General features: G+C 36.5%; 1 protein-coding gene across 11 annotated transcripts in view; it reads left to right on the top strand.

The window, feature by feature from the left end:
- CHD9 (chromodomain helicase DNA binding protein 9) overlaps positions 1-22,419 on the top strand; it is a 232,426-nt gene that overhangs the window by 101,704 nt on the left and 108,303 nt on the right. For 2 of the 11 annotated variants that reach the window (XM_027044412.2, XM_027044411.2), the window contains exon 1: positions 19,006-21,580. The exons of 8 other annotated variants lie outside the window; for them this stretch is intronic. In XM_027044412.2, the coding sequence (XP_026900213.1) occupies positions 21,551-21,580 (30 nt within the window). In that variant the 5' untranslated portion in view covers positions 19,006-21,550. One more of the 11 variants, XM_027044413.2, reaches the window with a different exon arrangement.

Raw genomic sequence — 22,419 nt, 5'->3', positions numbered from 1 at the left:
ACTGAGCCACCCAGGCACCCCATGTTGCAACTTTTAATTTGAGATAAAGGTTATTGTAGAAAGGCCCTGGAAATAGTTTCTTTTCCTTAACAGAGGATTTGCTTGGTATTTAAATGATTAAGTAAAAGAATGCATTAGAAAAAACAAAGATGGTTATTTAAGTGACCATACAATATTTTATAATAGTAACAATGTAAATTCAGTGTAACTTTGCAATCCTCAAGAAAGTAATGAGAGTAAAGTTGTTTTACTTCCAGAGAATTCATTATTTAAAAAAAACAGCCCTATTGAGGTAGGGCTCATCATGTAATTCATGTATTGTACAGTCTACCCATTTACAGTGTAGAAATAAATAATTTTTAGTGTAGTCATAGAATTGTGGAACTGTTACTACATGATCAATTTTAGAACATTTTCCTCACCCCCAGAAGAAACCCTACACCCATTAACAGTCACTCCCTAGTTCTGCCACCACTCCAGCCCTAGGCAACCACAAGTCTACTTTGTGGATTTGCCTGTTCTGGACATTTGAAATAAATGGAGTCATACAACATGTGGTCCTTTGTGATAGGCTTCTTTAATTTAGCATGATGTTTTCAAAGGTCATCTACAGTATAGATGTATTGGTACTTCTTTTGTTGTTGTTGTTGCCAAATTTCAATTGTATGGCTATACCACATTTTGTTTATCCATTCCTTTGTGATGCATAGTTGGGTTGTTTCCACTTTGGCTGTTATGAATAATGGTACTACAAACATCCATATGTTTCCATTTCCCTTGGGTATATGTCTAGGAATAGAATTGCTGGGCCATACCATATTCAATGTTTAACCTTTTGAGTAATTTTTAGACTATTTTCCAATGCAGTTACACCTTTTTACATTCCCACAAGCAGTGTATGAGGGTTCCAGTTTCTCCATACTTGCCAACACTTACCTGTCTTTTTTGTTATAGCCACCTCATGGTTGTGAAGTGGTACTTTAGTGGAGCTTTGATTTGCATTTCCTTGATGGCTAATGATGAATATCTTTTCATGTGCTTATTGGTCATTTCGATTTCTTCTTTTGGAGAAATGCCTGTTCATATCTTTTGCCCATTTTTAAATTGGGTTTTCATTTTATTATTGAGTTACAAGAATTCTTTATATATTTTAGATATAAGTCTCTTAATCAGATACGATTTGCAAATATTTATTTAGGTTTTTTAAATTATAAAAGGTCTTGTCTTCTGCATATAGTGTTGCTTCTTCCTTTCCAGTCTGTGTACTTTTTCATTTTCTTTCCTGATTGCCCAACTAGAATATTCAGTACAATGTTGAATAGAAGAGCAGATATCATTGTCTTGTTCCTGATCTTAGAGAAAATATTCAGTCTTTTACCATTAAGTATGATACTGGCTGTGAATTTTTTGTACATGTCTGCTACCAGGTGTGGCTGTTCCCTTCTATTCCTAGTTTGCTAGTTTTTTTATTATGAAGAGATGTTTATCTTCAACATCAAAGGGTTTTTCTACATTACTTAAGATGAGCCTGTGGTTTTTATTCTTTATGCCATTGATATATCATGTTATATTACTTGATTTTCAAATACCTTGCATTCCTGGATGAATCCCGCTTGCTTATGATGTGTATATTTATATATATTTGCTATTATTTTTTGAGGATGTTTGTGTCTATACTGTAAGAGATAATGATCTATAGTTTGAAATCTTTATGCCAGTGTTTGCTTTTTAAAAATGTTTTTGGTTTTAATAGGTCATCTTGGAAGATTGCATTGTTTTTTTTTTTATGTTTATTTATTTTTGAGAGAGAGCGAGAGGGAGGGAGAGGGGAGGGGCAAAGAGAGAGGGAGACAGAGGATTAAAGCAGGCTCCATGCTTATAGCAGATAGCGGGAGTGCGAGGCTTGAACTCACAAACTGCGAGATCATGACCTGAGCCGAAGTCAGATGCTTAACCGACTGAGCCACCCAGGTGACCCTGGAAGATTGCATTAAACTGAACAATTAACAAATGTCTTTTACAGTTTTTGCCAGAATATAATGCAAGTGTAGATGTTGCATTTTATTCCATGTGTTACAGGATGATGAATAGGAAAGGAAGGTATGAAGATAAATTCATTTTTCTTTTTTTTTTTAACTTTTAGAAGTTTATTTATTTTGAGAGAGAGAGCACAAGCAGGGGAGGGGCAGAGAGAGAGAGGGAGAGAGGGAGAATCACAGGCAGGCTTTGTGCTCTCAGAGCAGAGCCCTCATGGGGCTTAGTCTCACAAACCAGGATATCATGACCTGAGCCGAAATTAAGAATTGGTCGCTTAATTGACTGTACCATCCAGGCGCCCCATAAAATTCATAAATCTTTAAGTATTTAGGATTAATAAAATAGATTAAAAATTAATGTTGAGGATGTATTGTGACTTCTATTTTGTTATTTTTGTATTTTTATTATAGGGATATACTTTAACATTGTTATTCCCTCACCCTCTTATTTAAAACACTCTTGCATGTTCTCAAAGTGCCATTTTGAACTGTGGTTTATATTTCCTCCTCCCCTGTGCATACACACAGTCAGAATACAACCAGCAAACTTCTGGTACACATTGGTCCCCAAACTCATTCTTCAGGCTTCCTTCCAATATGGGAGGATGAACTACTGATGAAATCCCTTTATTGCTGCTAAGGATTATAGCATTTTATAATATAATATGGCTTTCTATCTCGGAGGGTGGAGATGGGTGGGGCAAACCTAATTTCCTTCTCAACTTTTAAAAATGTTTTGTACTTTAAAAAAAGCTTTTAAGACCATGGGGGAGGAGAAGGAAAAAAAAAAAAAGGGAGGGATCCAAACCATAAGAGACTCTTAAAAACTGAGAATAAACTGAGGGTTGATGGGGGGAGTGGGAGGGAGGGGAAAGTGGGTGATGGGCATTGAGGAGGGCACCTGTTGGGATGAGCACTGGGTGTTGTATGGAAACCAATTTGACAATAAATTTCATATTAAAAAAATAAAAATAAATTTAAAAAGCTTCTAAAATATATAAAAGGGTTGTTATTGTCTACCCTGAGAATCAAAGTTTTTTCATAATTTTGCCCACTGAATTTATTCAAGGTTGATTACTACTGGCTTTCTGTGAACTTCTCAGAGTGAGCTTTTAATAAGTTAAACTTTATTATAATGCTCCAAGAAGGGGAAAATGCAAGGCAGCATCTCAGAATCTTATATAAATATGAATGTCTGAATATTTTACATTTCTTGGAATATAGCTTGTGGAATGATGCTCTGTGCAAATCTTATTTCACTTGTTATGCCTTTGCTCATGCTCAGCTCCCTCCTTTGACCATCTTCTCATTATCTTTCATTATAAAAATTAACTTATTCCGGGGCATGTGGGTAGCTCAGTCATGATCTCATGGTTTGTGTGATCGAGCCCTGTGTCAGGCTCTTGCTGTCAGCATGCAGCCTTCTTTGGATTCCTTTTCTCGCCATGCCCCACCCCTCCCCTGCTCATTCTCTCTCTCTCTCAAAAAATAAATATTTTAAGAAATTGAGTTATTCCTAGACAACACAGACCCAAGTGTCCTTTTCCTTTGTGATTCTTTTAGCTGTTCCCCCAAACATCTGATTATTGTTTTGCTTCCTTTTCACATATATGAAGTGTTATTTATATAGTTTCTACAATAAGAATACCAACTTTTTTGTGGATGGCATTCAATCTCCTATTTCTGTTTCCCAGAGAGTCTCTTGTTGAATATATTACCTGTATGTACCAACTATTTTCTAAATTGGTTATCTATCACACACCAATAGACTAACATAAATTATAGAAATTAAGATAATATAATCTAATTTTAGTTTGTAGTGTAGTAATTAAAACTAATAAAGGAAGAGGAATTATTAAATAGATAAATGAGGGTAAAATCAATCCTTCATTTACGTTCACTTGGTAAGTACATTTTAAAATTAATTTTAGGGGCGCCTGGTGGCTCAGTCGGTTGAGCGTCCGACTTCCGCTCAGGTCAGGATCTCACGTCTGCGAGTTCGAGCCCCGCGTCGGGCTCTGGGCTGATGGCTCAGAGCCTGGAGCCTGCTTCCGATTCTGTGTCTCCCTCTCTCTCTGACCCTCCCCCGTTCATGCTCTGTCTCTGTCTCAAAAATAAATAAACGTTTAAAAAAAATAAAATTAATTTTATTAAGATAATATTTACGTACGAGAAAATATACCCATTTTGAGTGTAATTTGATGTGTTTCAACAAGTGTATGTACCTTTGTAATCAGTACCACAATCAAGATAAAGAACATTTCCATAATGCCCCAAAGTTCCTTTTTTCCTCTTTGCAGGCAGTCACCCTCTCATCCCTGGTCCCCGGCACTCACCTTTGTCACTATAGATTAGTTTTGCCTGTTCTAGATTATATATAACTCTAACCATATTGGTGTGTATCCTTTTGTGTCTGACATTTTTAACTCTGCATAATATTTTTGAGATCTACCTTTGTTAGTGGTTTGTTGTTTTTTTTTTTGAGGTATAATTTAAATATTAAAAAAAGTCATTCTTGGGGTGCCTGGGTGGCTCAGTTAAGCAGCTGACTTCAACTCAGGTCATGATCTCATGGTTCCTTGAATTCAAGTCCTGTGTCGGGCTCTGTGCTGACAGCTCAGAGCCTGGAGCCTGCGTCGGATTTTGTGTCTCCGTCTCTCTCTCTGCGCCTCCCCACTCATCTCTCTCTGTCTCTCAAAAATGAATAAATTGTTAAAAAAGAAAAAAGTCATTCTTTTTAGTGCATAGTTCTGACAAATAAATATGTATGTGGAGTAACCACCACCACTAATCAAGTTATAGAATAATTCCATGTCCCTCCCAAATTTCTTTATCCTATTTTGTAGTAACCCTTCCCCCAGTCTCCAGCTGCTGACACCCACTGATTTTTACCCTTATATTTTTGCTACTTTGAGAATGGTGAAATGATGTAACCTTTGAGTCTGGCTTTTACTCAGTATAATGCATTTGTGATTCAGTTATATTGTTGTGTGAGTCAGTAGTTGGTCCTTTTTATGGCTGACTAGCAGTCCACTTTATTGTCTATTTACTTATTGATAAACGTGTGAGTTATTGCTAGTTTTTGACTATATGAATAAAGCTTCTGTGCACATTCAGGTTCAGTCATTTTGCATACAAGTTTTCATTTCTTTTTGGGTATATACTAAGATAATGGGTCATATGCATATGTTTAACTTCATAACAAATTACCAAACTGCTTTCAAAAGCAGCTACACCATTTTACATCCCTACCAGGAGGTCCAAATTCTCCCTCCTCTTCAATCTTTGGTATTGTCAGTCTTCTTAATTTTAACCAATTGATTGTGTGTACTGTATCTCATTGTTTTAATTTGTATTTTCCTGATGGATAATGATATTGAGCACCTTTTCATGGGCTTACTGGCCAAAAGTGCATATCGTCTTCAATGAAATGTCTGTTGAAGTTTGTACAGTCAGCCATGGAAAAGATGAATGTCTCTAATGTGGTTAAGACCTGGAAAAGAGGTGTGTGTCCCATGTGTATGTCATGTTGTGTTTGGGACAGGAGAGGAGGGCGAGGTAGGAATTGTAAGATCCAGCAATAGTTTATAGAATGAAATCTAATTAGGCAGTTGTGTGGGATTAAGGAGGTCAAGCCACATATGTCACAGGCTCCTGAAAGCAGATGAGTGAGAAAATAGCATCCAGAAATCTAAGAGTAGGCACTATTTAGAGACAGATAACAGTCATAGGAACAAGGCTTCAAAGACAACTACTGGCATTAGGAGAAAGGAATCTTAAGACTTTAACCTAGATTTAGAGGTCTAGTCTATTAGCCTCTTAATATGTAAATTGAAGCCTAAAGAACATAAATCTTTTTTTATGCAGGTTTTTTTTGAGACATAATTTACATCTGGTAAAATTTTATCTTTATTAGTGTACAGTTCTATGAGTTTTGACAAATGAGTGCATCGTGCAAAACCACACTACAGTCAAGATAGAGAATTTTGGGGGCGGCTGGGTGGCTCAGTAGGTTGAGCTTCCGACTTCGGCTCAGGTCATGATCTCACAGTTGGTGAGTTCGAGCCCCACGTCGGGCTCTGTGCTGGCAGCTCAGAGCCTGCTTCATATTCTGTGTCTCCCTCTCTCTGCTCCTCCCCTGTTTACACTTTCTCTGTCTCCCCCTCTCTCAAAGAAATAAATAAACATAAAAAAAATTTTTAAAAAGAGAATTTTGTAATCCTTCCCCCTCCCCACCCCCCACCCTGGCCCAAAATATTCTCTCATGCTTCTTTGCAGTCAGTCTTTCCTTCAAGCCCTACCCTGGCAACCAGTGGTTATTTTTTTTCTTTGTAGTTTTGCATTTTTGAGAGTATTGTATGGAATGGAATCGTGGCATGTTGCCTCTTTGGTCCGGCTTCTTCCACTTAGCATAATGTATTCTTTGTTGCATGTAAGGGGTAGTGTGTTCTTTCATGTTACTGAATAGCATATCATCATATGGATGTTCCATAGATAGTGTATGCATTCACCAGTTAAAGGACATTAACATTGTTTCCAGACTTTGGCAATTATGAATCAAGGCTCTACAAACATTTATGTACAGGTTTTTGTATCACTAAATATTTTCTTTTCTCTTGGGTAAATATATCAGTGTGGGATTGCTGGGATCATATGTTAAATAATCTTAAATTTGCCTTTTTAAAAAGCAACCAGTTTTCCAAAATGCCAGTACTATTTTGCATTCCCACCGGCAGTGTGAAAAGAGTTCAGTTACTCCATATTCTCTTCACCACTTAGTATTGCTAGGTCTTCTCTTATTTTTTTAACCATCGAAATAGATGTCTAAGTGGTATCTCATTGGGGCTGAATCTGCATTTCCCTAGTAGTGTCTGACAATGTGAGCATCTTTTCTCGTGTTTACTTGCCGTCTGTTTGTCATCTTTGGTAAAGTGCTTAAAACGTTTGTCCATTTAAAGAAATATTTGTTTCCATGTTAATGGAGTTTTGAGAATTTTTTATAAAAAGACCATTATCTTTATCATAATAATTAACAGTAACCTTCACTGAATGCATTATATATGTCAAACACTGTTCTAAGATCCTTTATTTGAATTGTCTCATTTAAATTCATAGCAACCTAGTTCTGTTAGGTTAGAAACTATGATTATCCTCATACAGATGATGGAACTGTACCAAACAGTGGCCAGGTTTCAGAAATACAAATTGAATATGACCTTTATTGGGATGAACCATGGGAATCTATCCCCAAAACCAAGAGCACACTTTACACATTGTATGTTAGCCAATTTGACAATAAATTATATTAAAAATTTTTTTAATTAAAAAAAAGTTTATGTTAAGAAAAAAAGAATATGACCTTTATTTATAAGTGACTACAGTATACTTTGGCAAATATAGCAGCAAAATCACATATTGTAAAAAGGAAGTGATATCTATACTGAGCTTTAAATGGACATTTCCTAGGCTACCTTTTAGAGGAAGGGCACACTAGACCAGGACAGCAAGCAGGGGAGAGGGGAGGAGGGAGGGAGAGAGAGAAAGAATATCTTAAGCAGGCTCCATGTTCAGCATGGAGCCCAATTCAGAGCGTGATCCCACAACCCTGGGATCATGACCTGAGCCAAAATCAAGAGTTGGGCACTTAACTGACACAGCCAACCATGTACCCCTTGATTGTGGGTTTTAAAGAGCTTCCTTTGCTCTAGTCCCACCATTCTTGTCACCAATAACATTGATAAAAGTAACTCTCAGGACTCTTTTAGAATTTTGTGGAAGCTACTGGAAGAAATATGTAATATTATATTTCACTTTTACTTTTTTCTTTCTGAATAAAACCATCTGAAATGCCATGTTAATATGACAAAGAAAATTAGTTTGTCTTTTGTAACAAGATATCTTTAAAAAAATTATTTTTTTTTAACGTTTATTTATTTTTGAGACAGAGAGAGACAGAGCATGAACGAGGGAGGGTCAGAGAGAGGGAGACACAGAATCTGAAACAGGCTCCGGGCTCTGAGCTGTCAGCACAGAGCCCGACGTGGGGCTCGAACTCACGGACTGCGAGATCATGACCTGAGCCGAAGTCGGATGCTCAACCGACTGAGCCACCCAGGCACCCCCAAGATATCATTATATTTTACTTAAATATCTGCATGTAATGAATTGTTGTTTACTCCGATCAGTAAGAAGATTAAATAATAGTCTTAAATTTGAGTTATAATCTTTTAATGTAAACTTTATTGAAATATGACATACATACAGAAACATATACAGTTTAGAAGTGAACAGTTAGATAGATTTTCAGAGAGTAAACGTCCTCTGCGTAGCCAATATCCAGATCAAGAAATAGAATATTATCACAATCATAGAAGCCTCCTCAGACCTCCTTTGAGTCACTACTTGCCCTCCCCCTAAGAGTGATCACCATTCTGACGTAGAACTCATAGATCAGTTTTTTTGGTTATTAAACTTTATATGTATTTCTCTTATGTATCTAGGAATGAAATTGTTCAGTCGTAGGGTATATGAATGTATTAGTTATGCTGTCTAGTTACAAATTAGCCACACATTAGTGGCTTAAAATAGCACCCATTTATTCTCATAGTTTCTTGGATCAAGTGGGTGGGCACAGCTTATGTGGGTGTTCTGCTCAGGGTCTCACAAAACTGTAACCTCCATGTGCATTGGGGCTGTGATCTCACCTGTGACTCAGGGTTCTTTTCTAGGCTCACAGGGTTGTTGGCAGAATTCATTTCCTTGCAGCTGTAGACCTCATTGAAGCTCATTTCTTCAAGGCCAGCAGGAGAGAGTCTCTGAGTTTAGGAAAGGCCTAGCTCCCTTTTTTATAAATTAAACTTTTTATTTTAAGATAATGTCAGATTTGCATTCAGTTGTAAAAAATAATACAGAGAGATCCAGGGTATCCTCTACCCAGTTTCTGGTTACATGTATGTTTTGCTGTGTACAGACTTTTTTTTTAGACTTTTGTATAGGGATATTTAGGGAAGTACTTTTCTTAGCTCAGATTTCCTATAGATAAGCCTTAGGTAGAATGAAATCTTTACCAATCTTAGTTTTCATGCTTTTATGAGTCTTACAAATATTTTGAAAATCTTTTTAATTGAAGCTAACATTTGAAGATACTTTTCAGATCAAGATCTCTTGTTCATCAAACTTGTTTTTTCATTGAATAGTATTACTCAGGAGTTAGTCACACTGCAGAATTAACACAATCCCCAAACTGTCCTCTCTTCTGACACTAACTGCAAATTCTGGGGGTTCCCAAAGCTACCCTTAGTCTTAATAATATGTTAGCAGTACTTACAGAACTCACAGAAAGCTATTATACTTGTGGTTATGGTTTATTATGGGGTAGATTACAGGTTAAAATTAGCCACAGAAAGAGACACATGGAGCTATGTTGGAAGGTTTTGAACACAAAGCTTTCCCCATGGAGTCAGGTCCCAGCATTGATATGTGATGTTAGGTAGAGTATTGTCCCCCAGAGAAACTCACCTGAATGTCAGTGTCAGAGTTTTTATTGGAGCTCCATTAAGTAGACATGATTGATTGCCCACATGGTTGATCTCAGCCTCCAAGTTAACTAATAATAGATGACTCAAAGCCTCTCACCCTAAATCACGTGATTGGTCTTTCTGGTATGCCCAGCCCCACCATGTGATCTAAGATGGACAGCTCCTGGCCTTAAACAAAGACATTCCTATCAGGTATGACATAAGTTATCTCCCAGAAGCTGAGGGCAGAGACCAAACCTCTCTTTGAGCAAGGCCAAATACTTTACTTTAAAAGCATACTTACTGTTAGAAAAATAAGCTTTTTAGAATTTTATTCAACCTTTGCTCATTCATTTATTCATCAGATGTTTTTTTTCTGTGTGATATATAGTGTGTTCGTCTCCAGGTAGATATAGACATAGTCCCAGTTCTGTAGAGCTTACTTACTAGTGTATGTTTAGGATTTTGTTTCTTTGATTCAGTTAGTCAACACCTCCAAAATGGGATAGACCAAAATAATAGTCTGGGTTGAATTTTCCTATGGAATGAAATTGAAGCATTTGTTAACCTCTTTTAACAGTGTTTTTCAAACTTTTTTGACTGGGACCCAGTATAGAAGTATCTGTTTATGTTTGTGAATATATATTTGTAGCAGTGTGTGCGTTTTAAGATGTAACAAACATTTTACAAAACTCTGGTCTACTTCACTTATAAAGAATGTTAATGACTATCTACTGAATTAATGGCTCAAAATGAGATTTCAGCTCACAGTTCAAAAAACACTGTCTTAGACAGTAAGACCATCGAGAATAGTGTTGGCTTGTTATTAGAAGGAAATCAGCTTTAAAATGTAGGACCTGAACAGATAAGATCTGAAGAGGAATTGTGGTGCAAGAGTACTCCTTTCTATGCGATAGTTTCTAGATGATCACTGGGAAGTACAGTATGGCTAGTACAAATGTTATTCAATAGGGAAACTTATGAGGACATAAAACCAGTATGTTGTTCATTTTGCTTTGTAGCTACTTTCTCAGACCTGCTTAAGGTGATTTCTGATTCATCTTTCCTCTGATCTTAGTTTGGCTAGTCTTTCTTTTCATTCAGATTTCAGTCTAAATGGCCTCCTCAGTTATACCTTTCCTGAATCCATACTAAAATCATTACCCTACCACTTTGAATCACATCATCCTATTTTCATTCTCTGTGTAGCCTTTACCTTTACCTGATGTTTTCCCTATTTTCTTCACTCCTTCTCTAAAATCTTAGCTATATTAGAACAGGAACTTTGTCATCTTGTTTATTTACTCTTTTATTCCCAGCACATATAACAATGTCTGGCAGGTAGTATGTACTCAAATAATATATCTTGTATGAGTGATGTAGCTCATGTTCCTTTTAAACCCAAGACAGAACACACTTCTCTTGGTGAAACTAGAGTATACTGTAATTATCTTGTTCGTTATACCACATTTTTGTTTGTGCAGTCTAAGATTGAATTTGCTTTTTTGGCAAGCTCATTACACCATACACTTATTTAGCTTACAGTGAGCTAAAATTCCCTGGTATTTTTCACATGAGCTGCTGTTAAGGCATGTACCACTTATTTTTTACTTAAGTAGTTGTTTTGTGTATGTGTGCAAGCATGCCCATTTATAGATTCAGCCTCCTAAGATTTTTTTTTAATCCGTATTTTTGGGTATGCGTTAAGAGGGAGGCTAATTAAGAACTAATGGTAGGGTGGCTGAAGAGAGATTAAGCTGAAATGAAAGGCCAGTAGGAACCCAGGAGATTGACCAGATGGCACCAGTTCATAAATTTAAACTGAAAATATTCATTTGGAGGGGTTTAGTGCAAGCTGAGGAAATAGAATCTGTTTGATAAATTTTGGAAGGTCTCACCTGACAGGATTAGGTTTGCTTCTTTCTATTCTTAAATGTAGCATGACTGCACCAGGTTCAGACTCAACATCAGGGTTACACTCTTTACTATCTGAATGATGTTCTCTGTCATGTTTTGCCTCCTTCCCTACCCTTCCTTTCCCATCCATCCCACCCCTCACACACTGTACCCTCAAGATCCTAGCTGTTTTTCAAAACAGTCAGGGGAGCATTTTTAATTGTCCTTCGTCATTTATCAAACCTTAAATCACTGTGGCCTTCACAGCACTGTTCTTACAGGTCAGTGCCTCTAATGCTGTTACTAATTCTATCTTTTGTGCTCTGCCTCTCTGAAACCTGTATGGCTGCAACCAGTGTTTTTAGAGACAGTTTTGTTTTTCGTTTTTTGTTTTTTTCCCCCCTAGAATAATTTCTCATTGTAAATTTTGTTTTCGAGTCTCCTGACTCCAGGTACTACATTTCCTACCTTACTGATCTGTCCATCCTTTTTTAGTTTCTGGTCATATGATGATACTTTTTTTCTTCCTTTAACTTTAAAAGTTCTATCTTTATAAAGTCAATGACACACAACTGCCATGCCTAGACTGTCATAAACACCAAAAGGGCATATTTAACATCCGTATATGGTTCTCATCACTTCTGTTTCCACAAATAATTTTTTTCTTGTGGTTAGAAGTATATCCAGAGATGTGGTTTCTTTCATTACTGTCTTTGCATTATGCAAGATGAAATTCTAATATGGGACAATTACATATATTTTGTGATTTTTGAAATGCTTTTGACTTTTTATGGCTACTCTTCATTATCTAGTAAAATTATATTTCTTTTGCCTACAACTGCATATCAAGTTTACATGCCTTATTTTGTCTCCTTGCAAATGTATTTATTTTCCCCTCCTCTTAATGTCATTTATGTTTGTTAATAATCACTTGAGTATTCTAAGAGGTTTTTAGAAATTATCTCAGAATTCTGAAAATCAAAATTGGTTTTTCATAATGCATTGTATGGAAAAAATAAGTTGTCTTTTAACATAACTGATTCTCAGTGCCTCCTTTAAAAGACTTGAAAGAGGTTTTTTCCTTGGTATTTATTTTATCAGTTCGTTTGGAAACACTGCCAAGAGAATTGTGAGTGTGATGTTAGTGATATCAAGCCAATTATGCAACTGCTTGGTTAATTTACTTACACTATTGCCCTCCCACTCTATCAGGACCTGTCTGTCGAGGCTGTAAGAGTGCACTTCACCTTTGGGTTCTGTCAGAGTGCCATTGCCACACTCCAGTTTCTCTCTTAGTCTGGGGGGAAAGAAAACCCAATGATGGCAACTTGATAAACTGTTTTGGAGAGGTTACTGATTCCTGATAGAGTATCATAAATTTAATGCTCTATGAACTTTGGATCAATAGTCACCTGTATGGGAATGGTAGGCAATGGCAATACTTAGGAAAATGATTTTGTTTTTTAAGAGTTGAACTCTGCTGTTGTGTCATTGTGTTAGGTACTTGTCTCATCTGTGCCTGACCTCTTTCATCTGCAAAGTTAGAAATAATATTTGATTTTATTTTTAACCACATAGGAATATTGTGAAATGAAATAAGAAAATACACCAGAAATTATGGAAACTTTTGGGCTGGAAATTGGTTTGTGAATTAACACATTTAAACATCTTCAAAATTTTTTTCCTGTGGTGCCTGGGTGACTCAGTCATTTAAGCATCTGACTTCAGCTCAGGTCATGATCTCACAGTTGCTGGATTCGAGCCCCTTGTCAGGCTCTGTGCTGACAGCTCAGAGCCTGCTTCAGATTCTGCATCTCCCTCTCTGTCTGCCCTTCCCTCACTTTCTCTCTCTTTCCCTCTCTCTCAAAAATAAATAAACATTAAAAAGAAAAAATACTCCCCAAGAAGCATTTTAGAAAAGGTGCTATGGGAAGTTAATATTATTTACCAAAGTGATATTTATATATAATATTTTAATTTTTTTTATTGATGTGATGTTTTGAATTGTTGTCTGGAAATGGCCAAACGTCCCTTAAATGGCCAAAGCTGGGACAATTTAAACAACAAATAAATAATCATAGTACCAGATTATAATCCATAGAATAAAATAAATACCCATGAGTTTATACAATATATAGTGTATACTATATATAAATAATTGAATGAGTAAATAGAAGAGACAGCTTTTATTTACAGTAGAATTCCAATTGAAAATGTGGGAAGAATGATAACAATAGAAAATTTGCATTAGGCATATACCATAATAATTGTTACAGGCAGGAACCATCAATGCATGTTAAAATTACTAGGCAAATGTATATGAGAAATAAGGTATTTGTATAGTCTTGTATAGTAATAAGATACATATTAATTCTAAAAGGACAGGTTTATAGTAGAGAATCATGGTATAGGTACCACTTTAACCAAGGAATCGAAGCAACATCCCTAGTAAGTGATAAGATATACTGACATCACATATCCGATACGATTGATACGCTGAGGTGGGCAGAGTGTCACATTACAGTAGTAATGATGGTAATGTCGGAAGTCTCTGAGTATGTGTTTGCCAGGCACCATAGTAAGCACATTATCTGTTAGGTCTCACTACAGTCCTGGTATCACAAGGCAGATACTGATATATTTCTCTTTTACAGATGAGGAAGCAGAGGCCCAAGTAAATGATGAAACTGGGACTAAAACCCAGGTCTGGCTGACTTCAGAGCCAATGCCTTAATCACAACATTATGTTGAGAATAGCTTGTAGTGTCATGGCTAATTTATAGACTGATGAATTTAGTATATTTAATGTTAAGGAAGTAGTAAACTTGGTGAGGATTTTATTTTATTTTATTTTATTTTTTCAACGTTTATTTATTTTTGGGACAGAGAGAGACAGAGCATGAACGGGGGAGGGGCAGAGAGAGAGGGAGACACAGAATCGGAAACAGGCTCCAGGCTCCGAGCCATCAGCCCAGAGCCTGACACGGGGCTCGAACTCACGGACCGCGAGATCGTGACCTGGCTGAAGTCGGACGCTTAACCAACTGCGCCACCCAGGCGCCCCTGTGAGGTTTTTAAAATATACTTTTTGATTTATCTGGAAAAAAATGAACCTTTTTTTTTTTTGAGTTTATCTATATATTTTGAGAAAGAGAAAGCACGAGCAGGGGAGGGCAGAGAGAGAGAGGGAAAGGGAGAATCCCAAGCAGGCTCCATGCTGTTAGCTCAGAGCGCAACGGGGGATTCAGTCTCGTGAACCATGAAATCATGACCTGAGCCAAAATCAAGAGTCAGAGTCCTCATTGACGGAGCTGCCCAGGTGCCCCACAAAAGATGAACTTTTAAACAATACAGCATTGAAAAAGGAGTACACACTAATATAAAATAAAAGTTAAATATTACTTGTTGTCATATCATGAATGGCCTTTTTATAAATAAATTTTTCATAAATAAATAGACTTTTTCATCAAGTATTCAGGTATTTTTATTGAAACCACTTAGCAACCCTAAATCTAAAACTTGGATCCCCTTACTTCTCTGTATGTAATCATTTATTGATTACCTCATTCCTTCAGCATAAAGACAAAGTCCAGATATTTTAACATTAACTTGTAACACCTTTGATGATCTAACCCATTACCTTTCAGCCCTTGTTGCTTATGATTCTTCTACACGCACCTCCTTTTTTGTTATGCCACGCTACTTGTTATTCCCTGAATATAACTTTTTAAATTTCTTTATTATATAACATTTCAAGTGTGCACCAAAGTAGACTATGCATCACCCAGCTACAATAGCCATCAATTTATAGGGCACTGTTTTATCTGTATGATCCTCTAATTATCATTCCCACCTCCTGCATGGATTAATTTGAAGCATATCTCAATCATATCACTTCATCTATAAATATTTCAAATTATTATCTAAAAGGCAGAATTTTTTTGTCTTTAAAACACCACTGCAAGGGCACCTGAGTGGCTCAGTTGGGTAAGTGTCTGACTCTTGCTTTCAGCTCAGGTCATGATATCACTGTTACATGGGTTCAAGCCCCGCATCAGGCCCTGTGCTGACAGTGTGGAGCCTGCTTTGGATTCTCTGTCTCCCTCTCTCTCTCTCTGCCCCTCTCCTGCTCACTCACTCTCTCAAAGTAAATAATAGATAAACATTTTAAAAAACAAAAATAAAACACCATTGCAAAATCAGTTTAACACCTAGTAAATAACTGTAATCAAATGTCTGGTCAAAGTTAAAATTCCGTACTGTAATAAATTTATTTTTATAATTTTTTTTATAGGTCACTATCAAAACAAGGGCTACTCATTACATTTGGCTAATAAGTATTTTAAGTGTCTCTTTTTCTCTCTTTTATCATTTAGCCTGAATCTCTTTTATTTTAAATATTTTTTAATTTATTTATTTTTGAGAGAGAGAGAGACAGAGACAGAGTGTGAGTGGGGGAGGGGCAGAGAGTGAGGGAGACACAGAAGCCAAAACAGGCTCCAGGCTCCCAGCTGTCAGCACAGAGCCACTCATGAACCACAAGATCATGACCTGAGCCGAAGTCGGATGCTTAACTGACTCAGCCACCCAGGCGCCCCCTTAAATCTCTTTTAAATTTGTGGTTCCCCTTCATTTTGTTCCTTTGTGGAAGAGATGGAGTCATTTGTCTATAGTTTCCCACATTCTGGATTTTGCTGAATGCACCCCCGTGATAGCCTGTAACATGTTCCTCTCTCTCTGTGTTTCCTGTAAGTCACAAAACAAATTTTTATTTAGAAAAAAAATAACTTTTATGAATATGTACTATTTGCCTGAATTGCTATGTGGATGATTAAAATAAAGGCAATACTTTTAATAGTATTACCTTTTCAATGTAAAATGCAATATTTATGACACTAAAAAAAGAATGTTGTGGTTAGCTAAAAGTGGAGACGTAGGTACTAACACAAGTCATAAGATAAGAGTAGGCCTTTTTTAGTTTGTGAACATGGCACTTCACAGATGTGAGGAAAAGCAAAGTAAAATAATTGCTTCACTTCTATCAAAAACTCTGAAAAGAGATTTAAGGGTAAAACTCAGAAAAAGACTTTAACAGATTATAATTTGCTTTTATGTCAGTTTTTCCCCATTTCTCTTTAAAAGCAACTCTTTATCGGTAGCTTGCGGAAAAAATGTTGTGTATAATAAATAAAAAGACCAAAAGAAGTCATCACATTAATGTTTGACACATATTATACTAAAATTAACTTTAAATTTATTTTTAGAATGTTGGTTTTATATGAATATTTAAATAATTATTATAACTAGCAAACTGGCTTATAAACAAGTTAAGAGAACTAAAATGCCTTATAAATTCTTTATAATATCAAATTACTATATTATACTTTCCCTTTGACAGCAGAATTTTTTTAATGTTTATTTATTTTGAGAGAGACAAAGAGAGGGGAGAGGGGCAAAGAGAGAGGAGGAGAGAGAGAATCCCAAGCAGGCTCCGTGCTGTCAGCACATACCCTGACATGAGGCTTGAACTCACAAACCATGAGATCATGACCTGAGCTGAAATCAAGAGTTGGATGCTTGGGGCACCTGGGTGGCTCAGTTGGTTAGGCATCCAGACTCGGCTCAGGTCATGGTCTTGCAGTTTGTGGGTTTGAGCCCTGCATTGGACTCTGCTGACAGCTCAGAGCCTGGGCCCTGCTTCGCATTCTGGGTCTCCCTCTTTCTCTGCCCCTCCCGTGCTCGTTCTCTCTCTCTCTCTCTCTCAAAAATAAAACATTAAAAAAAAAAAAGAGTGGTATACTTAACCCAAGTGCCCCTTGACTGCAAAATTTTTAACTCGAGATCTCTTGGCTTCCAGGACACCACTCTTCTGCTAATACTTTCCATTCTTGTAGTTTCTTTTTGTTTTCCTTCATTAGCTCCTCTTCATCCACCAACCCCTTGAACTTGGTGTTTTGGGGTTTCCCTAACTGGCTCTCTTCTGTTATTTCTACATTGTGTTTCTAGGCAATAACATTCATTTTTGCTCAATACTTGCTATCTCTATTCTATTTTATATAGTCTTCCATTGGAACTTCCATCCACCCTGACCCCCAGTTCTGAAGCCTAACAATTCTCTCTTCTGAGAAAGGTTGGAAGATTTTTAGCTATAATGCAGTTTTGCCTGTGTTGTTGAAAAATTCCTTGTTCTGTGTTTTATTCTTAGTAAGGAATTGTATCTGTTTTATTATTTGAGACCTTTTATTCCTTCATACTGTTTTAAAAATATATGAAATAGAAATATATGTATTTCCTCCAATAAAGGAGCCTGTGTTCTATAGTACATGCATAGCAGCCATGTGACCATTCTCCCCTTCTTTTTTGGAAATTTATAATTTCCACTCGCGTCTACACGCTGGTAATTCAATAATCTAAATTATTTATATACAACTAAAGTATTTGAAATGGACAAATTCCCATTGGAATGTGGGTTGGGTGAGTGTTTGGGAAAATCATTCCATCAAGAGAGGAAAGTTCTGACTCCCCCACCCCTCAGATTTTAATGCCTCTAATTTCTGAACAAATTCTTTTGCTTCTTTCTCTCAGGAAGGAAAAAGATGTAATAGGTGGTATGAAAACTTTTAAATTTTGTAGCATGTAGCATTCATAAAGGCTATATGCCATACTTTTTCATTCTGTTCTATTTCATCTGGACCCACTAAGTTTATATCATGAGTTGATATTAGGTAATGACCTGTGGTTTGAAAAACACTCATACCGTAAATCCTTGAGTTTCCCCAGTATGAAATATGATATACAGGATGCTCCATATATTCCTTTCAGTTGCTATCAGCATAATATATCACATATGAGATCATCTTTATGTTTTGCTATGACTTCTTTGTCTTATAAACATTTAGATATGATATTAGTATATGTGCCTTCTTTTTGTATGTTTTTTTGTCCTTTACCATATGGATTTTGTGAGAGCAAGATCTTTGCCTTTATTTTTGATTTTTAAACAACTTGTGTTAAAAAAATATTTTGAAACTATGACAAACTTACAGAAGAATCACAAGTGAAATACAAAGAAATTCTTTGACTTTGTAAAGAATTGGAGAGTAGATTGCAGACCTAATGTTTCATCATCACCAAAGATAAGGAAGATATTTTTCTGTATAACTACAGTGTAACCATAACAAGTGGGAAATGGATACAGCAAAGCTGTTGGGATGAGGAGGAAAATAGAACAAAATATAATTAAGTGGATTTGACAGAATTTGATGAGTGCCTATATAAGGGAAAAGAGAAAGACTGTATGGCATTAAAAAAAGCACATCAGGGGCGCCTGGGTGGCGCAGTCGGTTAAGTGTCTGACTTCAGCTCAGGTCATGATCTCACGGTCCGTGAGTTCGAGCCCCGCGTCGGGCTCTGGGCTGATGGCTCAGAGCCTGGAGCCTGTTTCTGATTCTGTGTCTCCCTCTCTCTCTGCTCCTCCCCCGTTCATGCTCTGTCTCTCTCTGTCCCAAAAATAAAATAAACGTTGAAAAAAAAAATTAAAAAAAAAAAACACATCAGCTATCCTTTTGTATGTTTGTGTATATGTGTGAATTGAGAAATGACCTACATTAAAAATGTTCAGTTACTTAACACCTCAGTAATTGATGTTCTGTGGGAATATCATTTTAAAATATTGCATTCTAATAGCAGAAGAAATATATGACCATGGACTTCTCTATTACTGTCCACTGTTAAGATTTATTGTTAAACAATTGGGATTTTGAGTCAAGGAATAGAATCTGTTGAAAAACTTTAATGGGAGGAGTGATATATTTTGGAAATCATCTTAGGTTCTGAGGATAGTGTCAGCAAGTTAAGGATATTGAAAGAAAACAGCGAGAGAATTGACATCATCTTTTCCAACCCTACCCTCTCTGAGGATCCAGTCTCAAATTTTCAGTTACTAGAGCTTTTAAACTTAACCACACACATCTACACATCCTTTCTTGCCTAGACTTCCTATTTCTTTTACCTTCTCATACCTAGCCTTGGTCTAGAAGCCAAGCATTGATCCTTCCTGCTCTTCACCCACCCATATCTGGCTGATCTCTACGTCTTGGAAAGGGCACTGGGAAAAATTAATTTCATTCTAGCTTTATTACTAGTGTCTCTGCAATTTTGAGAAAGTCACTTAGTTTCTTTGTATTCAGATTAATCTGTGTAAATTATGATATTTGAGCCACATATGATACCATATAGTGGTTAGGAGTATGGTTTTCCTAGTGAGTTCTTTGCCTTTTGATCCCTGCTTTATCAGTCAGCAGCCGTGTGATCTGGAGGGAATTATTTCTTCATGCCTCAGTATCCTCAGCTGTAAGTGCATGGCTCACAGGGTTGTTTTGAAGATTAATGGAGTTGCTATATGTGTAATATGAAGAGTAGTGCCTGGAACACAGTAAGGATTAAATAAGTGTTAGCTCTTACCATTACTGTTACCATTATGATTTTTCTTTCTTGCTCTCAGGTCGTTCTTACTTTTTGCGATACTGCTCTAAGAATGTATCTATCATTTGCTACTCCTTTCCTTTCCATTATCACTATTATCCTACTATTGTTTAGGATTAAGTTAGTTGTTAGGTGAAAGATGCTTAGAGTAGTGCCTTGAACTTAGTAAGCACTCAGTAAGTAATAAGCCCTTACTGTTGGTCATTGTGATTTTTGTGTAGATGACCCCTCAGGGCAGTCAGATCCTCTCCTTGCCTTTCCTGGTTCTGTAAACCTTAATTTCCTCCCCTGCCTTCCAGTTGGTCTTAATTCGTGATCAGTCACATAATATTACTCTGTGTTGAGACCTTTGGTTTAAAAGGGAAAAAAACAAAAATTGTTCTTTGATAGAAATATCAGATAACTTGCCAAGACCGACTGAAAAAAAATGGTATTAATGAAAGAAGTAAACTTGAATTTTAAAGCAGTGAAAATTTTGTTTTAGGTACTTAAGGGCATTTCTTATTATTTCAGCCTCAGTTTTTTATAGAAAGAGAAGCTGTATTGCTGAAATTCAGGAAGACTTGTTATTTATTTTTAGCAAGGGACTAAAACCAAAATTTAATCCGAAAAACTCAGCAGTTCATTTAAAATAGAACATGAGGAGTCAAGGTCAGGAATTTCATGTGTTTTTGATGTTAGAAATATTCATTAGTATATTTTTCCAGGTTTAAATACGGAAAAAATTTAAGTGTTGTTATTTGCTCTCTGTGGGCATATAGGCAGCTCTCTGTGTGTTCTTTTCAAAATCTTAAACTTCTCTTTAGAATTTAAATGAAAATAGCCTCATTTGTCTGTTTTAAAAATCACAGTGTTAGCTTTTGTTAGAAGAATCCGAAGAGAACTCACCTAATTTCTTAACGAGAAGTCACTTGTTATGTGTGACCTGCTCTTTAACCCTTGCTGGTCTTTAGCTCTTCTCCTAGTTCCAGTATTTTATGGTGTCCTGGAGAAAAGTATTTTTCTCCAGTAAAAATTGCATTGGATTCTTTTTTTTTAATATTGATAGCTGCATAAAGCCATTTCACCACAGTTTGAGTTTTCAGATGTTCTTCTAAAATCAGCTTTTACGTGTATTTTCTAAAACTTTACTGCAGGAAATGGCAGAGTGAGAGTTAATGTGTTACATGGAGGGAAGAACAGTCCATTGGGGGTTAAATTGCAGAGTCTAATGGAATAATAACTGGTAGCACCATCTGCTGGCCTACTTCCGCAGAAGGAGTCAGTATTTTTAACGACATCTCTAATATTCATGCTGATGCATTTTGATGCTTTGTGCATTCATTTCTTTCTGTGCTTTGTTGGAATCTGGCTATCTGCTTACAGCTATTGAGGAAACCCAGCTTTTTAGGAGGGGTTTATAGCCTTTTTCATATCTAAATAGGATGAACAGTGGATATAAACTTGCCAAGGCAGAAATGTGTTGATAAATCACAATGTGTGTTTGTGGAGGGTTGTGCATCTCTTGGTTGCAGCTTGCTAAATAGGCCATTTAGGAATCTTCTTTCAATGCTTTTTTCTTGAGCACTGCCTGGGGTGGTGAAAAAGCAGAGGGCAAGCCTTTGTCTGACGCCAAAAATGTCTTCAGTGAAGAGGCCAAGAGGAAGGGTAAGTGAAAGCCTGAATGAGTGGGAGGAGGAGGGGTTCTTTGGGCTAAAAGGCTAATGGGATTGAATAACCTTCCTTATTACTGGCTGCTGCTGCGGGAGTCGTACTGCATCGCCATCTTGAGCTTGTTGCTGTTTTCTCGAGTCTTGGTTATTTGTTATAGCCTGTAGGCCTTAAGGTGGCATTTTAGTGAGCGTTCTAAACCCTCCTTCCTTTCCCAGTGCTGCAGCACTGCTATGAAACCTTTGATGAGGCAGGTATAGAAAGGATATCCAGTGAAGCACACTGGAATCAGCATGAAAATGTGTTTGGAAATTCCTGGTGGTTTTTTCCTTTGCTATAGTCAGAGGCATGTTTACGGGTAAGAACATAACAAAACTGTGATCTAAGTATATGTGGATGAATGCGTGTTTGAAGAGGATATTCTTTTTTAAATGCTGTTGATCTGCTTCCTGTGATATTGCTAAAATATTAATAATTTTAATGTAAAACTGTAAAACTTGTTTTTTTTTTTCCAGAATTGCTTGAGCAAAATAATTATGATATAGAGAGAGGAAAAAAAAATCCACATTTAACTCTTTCACGGAAAAACTAAAACTTTCTCTAATTTTAAGTATGGGAATGTCTGTTTACTAACTAGCTATGTTGCTGCGTAGATTGCACATTAAAAAATGATTTAAATGATTTTGGGTTCTAGTTCTAATTTCTTGTAAAGCAGAGAAGCTTTGTATTTCTAAAAATAATTATAAACTATAAGGAGTATTCTAAATCAAAATTGCTATTTTAAATTTATCAATAAATTCCACAGTTCTGGAGTGAAAAGGAAAGAAAAGACTTTT

Source organism: Acinonyx jubatus, chromosome E2 (genome assembly GCF_027475565.1).
Source record: "Acinonyx jubatus isolate Ajub_Pintada_27869175 chromosome E2, VMU_Ajub_asm_v1.0, whole genome shotgun sequence".
NCBI classification, from domain to species: Eukaryota; Metazoa; Chordata; class Mammalia; order Carnivora; family Felidae; genus Acinonyx; species Acinonyx jubatus.
This window is presented reverse-complemented; position numbering and strand designations above follow the sequence as displayed.